General features: G+C 45.0%; 1 protein-coding gene across 1 annotated transcript in view; it reads right to left on the bottom strand.

Annotated features, from left to right (window-relative positions):
* The window catches only part of LOC124017503 (serine/threonine-protein phosphatase 2A 56 kDa regulatory subunit beta isoform-like), a 41,611-nt gene extending 35,548 nt beyond the window's left edge, over positions 1–6,063 (bottom strand). The window contains exon 1 of the mRNA XM_046332713.1: positions 4,369–6,063. Coding sequence (XP_046188669.1) covers positions 4,369–4,561 — 193 coding nt within the window. The 5' untranslated portion in view covers positions 4,562–6,063. The remainder of the gene's footprint in view (positions 1–4,368) is intronic.
* Between the last annotated feature and the right edge of the window lie 631 nt (positions 6,064–6,694).

The following is a 6,694-nucleotide window of genomic DNA, read 5'->3' as shown; positions in this document are numbered from 1 at the left end:
GCAAGGCTAACAGGCAGTCTGAGGGAGACGTGGAGCTCTAGAGGACGAATGTTTCTAGTACTATATTATTCTAAATCCAATGGTATTGTTATTATAATACGGAGCCTGTAGTCACAAAGCGTCTCAGATTAGGAGACCTGATCTGGGACCAGGTTCCCTTTATTCATTATTATCTCACAGACAAAACTCATCCTAGATCAGCACTCCTCTCTGGGTTTTGCCTACAGGGATGTTTTAAACTCTAAATAAATCAAGATTCTTATAATAATGATAGTTGTATGTTATTATTCTATCGTGCTTAATATGAGAACTACAACTACACCTAGAACTACAACTACACCTAGAACTACAACTACACCTAGAACTACAACTATACCTAGAACTACAACTACAACTACATCTAGAACTACACCTAGAACAACAACTACACCTAGAACTACAACTACAACTGCATCTAGAACTACACCTAGGACTAGAACTACACCTGGAACTACAACTAGAACTAGAACTACAACAACACCTAGAACTGCAACTACAACTAGAACTACACCTACAACAACACCTAGAACTACAACTACACCTAGAACTACAACTACACCTAGAACTACAACTACACCTAGAACTACAACTACAACTAGAACTACAACTACACCTAGAACTACAACTACACCTAGAACTACAACTACAACTGCATCTAGAACTACACCTAGGACTAGAACTACACCTGGAACTACAACTAGAACTACAACTAGAACTACACCTACAACAACACCTAGAACTACAACTACATCTAGAACTACACCTAGAACTAGAACTACACCTGGAACTAGAACTAGAACTACAACCACAACTAGAACTACAACTACAATCACAACTAGAACTACAACCACAACTACAACAACACCTAGAACTACAACTACAACTACATCTAGAACTACAACTACAACTACAACTGCATCTAGAACTACAGCTAGGACTAGAACTACACCTGGAACTACAACTAGAACTACAACTAGAACTACACCTACAACAACACCTAGAACTACAACTACATCTAGAACTACACCTAGAACTAGAACTACAACTACACCTAGAACTACAACTACACCTAGAACTAGAACTACACCTGGAACCACAACTAGAACTAGAACTACAACCACAACTAGAACTACAACCACAACGACAACAACACCTAGAACTACAACTACATCTAGAACTAGAACTACACCTGGAACTACAACTAGAACTACAACTAGAACTACAAACACAACTAGAACTACAACCACAACTACAACTACACCTAGAACTACAACTACACCTAGTAGCTCCAACCGTATTCTAGCCCACATGATTCTAATAGTTAACTTGTTGATAAGCTGCATCAGGCTAATTACAACTGGTGTTGGGTGAAGGGTCTCTTTCCAGGAACAGGGTTGGAGTTCAAACCTACAGGAAGATATCTCTCCAGGAACAGGGTTGGAGTTAAAACCTACAGGAAGATATCTCTCCAGGAACAGGGTTGGAGTTAAAACCTACAGGAGGGTATCTCTCCAGGAACAGGGTTGGAGTTCAAACCTACAGGAAGATATCTCTCCAGGAACAGGGTTGGAGTTCAAACCTACAGGAAGATATCTCTCCAGGAACAGGGTTGGGGTTAAAACCTACAGGAGGGTATCTCTCCAGGAACAGGGTTGGAGTTAAAACCTACAGGAAGATATCTCTCCAGGAACAAGGTTGGAGTTCAAACCTACAGGAAGGTATCTCTCCAGGAACAGGGTTGGAGTTAAAACCTACAGGAAGATATCTCTCCAGGAACATGGTTAGAGATAAAACCTACAGGAGGGTATCTCTCTGGGAACAGGGTTGGAGTTAAAACCTACAGGAAGATATCTCTCCAGGAACAGGGTTGGAGATAAAACCTACAGGAGGGTATCTCTCCAGGAACAGGGTTGGAGTTAAAACCTACAGGAAGATATCTCTCCGGGAACAGGGTTGGAGTTCAAACCTACAGGAAGATATCTCTCCAGGAACAGGGTTGGGGTTAAAACCTACAGGAGGGTATCTCTCCAGGAACAGGGTTGGAGTTCAAACCTACAGGAAGATATCTCTCCAGGAACAGGGTTGGAGTTAAAACCTACAGGAGGGTATCTCTCCAGGAACAGGGTTGGAGTTCAAACCTACAGGAAGATATCTCTCCAGGAACAGGGTTGGAGATAAAACCTACAGGAGGGTATCTCTCCAGGAACAGGGTTGGGAGTTCAAACCAAACCTACAGGAAGATATCTCTCCAGGAACAGGGTTGGAGATAAAACCTACAGGAGGGTATCTCTCCAGGAACAGGGTTGGAGTTAAAACCTACAGGAAGATATCTCTCCAGGAACAGGGTTGGAGATAAAACCTACAGGAGGGTATCTCTCCAGGAACAGGGTTGGAGTTCAAACCTACAGGAAGATATCTCTCCAGGAACAGGGTTGGGGTTAAAACCTACAGGAGGGTATCTCTCCAGGAACAGGGTTGGAGTTAAAACCTACAGGAAGAAAGCTCTCCAGGAACAGGGTTGGAGTTCAAACCTACAGGAAGGTATCTCTCCAGGAACAGGGTTGGAGTTAAAACCTACAGGAAGATATCTCTCCAGGAACAGGGTTGGAGATAAAACCTACAGGAGGGGAACAGGGTATCTCTCCAGGAACAGGGTTGGAGTTCAAACCTACAGGAAGATATCTCTCCAGGAACAGGGTTGGAGATAAAACCTACAGGAGGGTATCTCTCCAGGAACAGGGTTGGAGTTCAAACCTACAGGAAGATATCTCTCCAGGAACAGGGTTGGAGTTAAAACCTACAGGAGGGTATCTCTCCAGGAACAGGGTTGGAGTTCAAACCTACAGGAAGATATCTCTCCAGGAACAGGGTTGGAGTTAAAACCTACAGGAAGATATCTCTCCAGGAACAGGGTTGGAGATAAAACCTACAGGAAGATTTCTCTCCAGGAACAGGGTTGGAGTTAAAACCTACAGGAAGATATCTCTCCAGGAACAGGGTTGGAGATAAAACCTACAGGAGGGTATCTCTCCAGGAACAGGGTTGGAGTTCAAACCTACAGGAAGATATCTCTCCAGGAACAGGGTTGGGGTTAAAACCTACAGGAGGGTATCTCTCCAGGAACAGGGTTGGAGTTAAAACCTACAGGAAGAAAGCTCTCCAGGAACAGGGTTGGAGTTCAAACCTACAGGAAGATATCTCTCCAGGAACAGGGTTGGGGTTAAAACCTACAGGAGGGTATCTCTCCAGGAACAGGGTTGGGGTTAAAACCTACAGGAGGGTATCTCTCCAGGAACAGGGTTGGAGTTAAAACCTACAGGAAGAAAGCTCTCCAGGAACAGGGTTGGAGTTCAAACCTACAGGAAGGTATCTCTCCAGGAACAGGGTTGGAGTTAAAACCTACAGGAAGATATCTCTCCAGGAACAGGGTTGGAGATAAAACCTACAGGAGGGTATCTCTCCAGGAACAGGGTTGGAGTTCAAACCTACAGGAAGATATCTCTCCAGGAACAGGGTTGGAGATAAAACCTACAGGAGGGTATCTCTCCAGGAACAGGGTTGGAGTTCAAAACCTACAGGAAGATATCTCTCCAGGAACAGGGTTGGAGATAAAACCTACAGGAGGGTATCTCTCCAGGAACAGGGTTGGAGTTCAAAACCTACAGGAAGATATCTCTCCAGGAACAGGGTTGGAGTTAAAACCTACAGGAAGATATCTCTCCAGGAACAGGGTTGGAGTTAAAACCTACAGGAGGGTATCTCTCCAGGAACAGGGTTGGAGTTCAAACCTACAGGAAGATATCTCTCCAGGAACAGGGTTGGAGATAAAACCTACAGGAAGATTTCTCTCCAGGAACAGGGTTGGAGTTAAAACCTACAGGAAGATATCTCTCCAGGAACAGGGTTGGAGATAAAACCTACAGGAAGATATCTCTCCAGGAACACTTAGAATAAATGGTTCCAAAATGGTTCTTTGGCTGTCCCCATAGGAGACCCATTTTTGGTTCTAGGTACAACTCTTTTTGGTTCCAGGAAGAACCCATTTGGGTTCCATGTAGAGCCCTGTGTGGAAAGGGTTCTACGTGGAATACAAAAAAGGGTACTACCTGGAACTAAAATATTGTTTTTTTCAAAGGGTTCTCCTATGAGGACAGCTGATGAGCCCTTTTAGGTTGTAGATAGCACCTTTTTGTCTTAGAGTGTACATAGAATAAGACAGGACACAGATCAAATACATTGACGCGGAGGTATATGAGTTAAAATAGTGGCCTCCTACAACAGGCCTAAACAGAATAGACCTCGAGGAGGAGGTAGGACTATACAACCCACCTTTGAGTAGCGGCAACGGCGTCAGCTCGACCTGGGAGCTCTGGTAGCGGAACTGGGACGAGGAGTGGGAGCGCCTCTGCCGGGCTCTGCGCATCGACCTCCGGGGAAACCCATCCACCTTCTCCGCTGATGGGACCGAGAACCCGGTGGTCGGGGAGGAAGGGCTGGTCGGGGGTAGTTTAGTCGTCTCCATCGTTGCGGTGCCGTGTTAGCGAGCGGCCCGGTGTGTGTGTCAAGTGCGTGTGTGTGTGACCAGATGCACCGATGGTATGATAGTGAAGGAGAGGTGTACAGGATGGAGGCGAAAAACTGTTTTTTAAAACCTCTTATAGAGCCAAAACGTAATTATTTTTAAAAATCAAAATGGGTAATCTGGGAATAGAACATAGTGAGGAATTAGATGAAGGAGGGAGGAAGGAGGGAGGGATAGAGACGGAGTGCTGCAGTCCAGAGATGGATGGATGTAAGATTAGAGGACAGGAGGGTAAAATAAATAGACTGTGTGTGTGTGTGTGTTCTGCTGTTGCTTGAAGTTCAATTCGTTTCGCACCTTGTGACTGCCTGCTGCCTATACCGTCTCAATGCAGCCGAGGGAGGAAAAAAACGTTGCTCCAGTCGTTTTTGAAATAACGAAACATATTTTTACACAAAAGACAAACGCATTGATCTAACGGAAATGATCCATGTATCTACTGACGGACAGGAAGAAGCACGTGGATTATTTCGGTTACAACTGTGAGGGTTGCTTTGCCGTATTGGCGTCATCAGCCTGTCATCGGCCTAAATTTGGTATTTATTTATATATTTCTGTCATGGATATAGCCTAGCCTATAGCCTATGGATCCTTACATAAAGCACATCACACCGATAAAGCAGAACTACCAGAGCACCGGTTATTGGAATCATTCCATTCAAGAAAACGTCAACAACATGAATCCATAAAATCAGTCGTTTGATTGGTCCGTCCACATCAATGAATAATAAATCATTAATTGATTAGGTCATACCAGACTCGTATCATAAAATCGTCGATCTGATTCCGCTTCGATAACGCATCACTGTTCCCCGGTTCCGTGAACGGTTCCGATATTCGGTAACCCGCCTGGCCCTGCCGTTTCAGACCGAACAGGGCTCCGCGCAGGGCGGGGATGGAGATGGGGTGCTCGAACGTGCCGACATGTGCGGTTCTTCAGGTAGGCCGCTGCAACACCGAATCCCTGCTCACCGTTAAAAACACCTCCAAAACATTCGCAGTGCCGGTTGGTCACAGATACGTTAGATATATTCCCGTTATTTTCTGTCTGCAAGTCGCGTCTCCTCTCTCCTTGATTCGGTAAGGGAAGCGGTGTCTCTCTCTCCCCTCCCTGCTGTATCCTCGTCTCTCTTCTGTCTCAGCTGCACTTAGGTGGTGCAAGGAGAGAGAGACACACTGCGGATGACGCTCTTCTCGCCACAGCGAATTATTTAATTATTTCACTTATATTTATGTAGACTTACCCCCTGTTTTTACGCCATGGACGGTGGCGCGCTTGTTTTGGGCTAGTCGGTGGATGCGTTATGACACGACGGGCGCACACGCTCTTTCACTCCCCCATCTTTAAAATGTAGAAAAAAAGAGCAGCGTTTATCCTTTTACCCGACCTGCGCTCCTTCTGTTCCTCTAGCTAAGATACACCCACCGATTGTTCCCCACGGTCTGTTTTTCCTCCTTCTCACCCCCTTTTCCTCCCTCCCTTCCCTCGCCTCTGCGCGTGTCTACCGTGTCTCACAGGCGAGGTAAACACGTTCGGCTATTGAGTCTTGCCTCGCTCACGCTCTCGTGCCTGGTGTCCACACGCGCTTTGTTTGTAAAGGAATCGTCTGTATCAACCCGGTTAGTAGCGGTTACCGTTCATTACCAGTGCTCGGTGTCTCTCCAGTGGCGTGGTAATGTTTCCTCTCGCTGTCTATCAATTCATTTCAATCCAAGGGGCTTTATTGACAAGGGAAACGTGTGTTAACATTGCCAAAGCAAGTGAAATAGGTAATAAACAAAAACAGTAAAATAAACAGTACAAAATAAACAGTTAACATTACACTCAAAAAGTTCCAAAATAATAAAAGACATTTCAAAGATCCTATTATGTCTATATACAGTGTTGTAACTTTGCACAAATAGTATAAAAAGGTACAAAAGGGAAAATAAATCAAAATAAATATGGGTTGTATGGTGATTCTGCTTCACTGGTTGCCCTTTTCTTGTGGTAGTTTCCACCTCATTCATAGCCGGTCTTCTCTCAATAGCAAGGCTATGCTCACTGAGTCTGTACATAGTCAAAGCTTTCCT

Source organism: Oncorhynchus gorbuscha, unplaced genomic scaffold (assembly GCF_021184085.1).
Source record: "Oncorhynchus gorbuscha isolate QuinsamMale2020 ecotype Even-year unplaced genomic scaffold, OgorEven_v1.0 Un_scaffold_261:::fragment_4:::debris, whole genome shotgun sequence".
NCBI classification, from domain to species: Eukaryota; Metazoa; Chordata; class Actinopteri; order Salmoniformes; family Salmonidae; genus Oncorhynchus; species Oncorhynchus gorbuscha.
The sequence above is the reverse complement of the archived record's forward strand: the minus strand, read 5'-3'. Positions and strand labels throughout refer to the sequence as shown.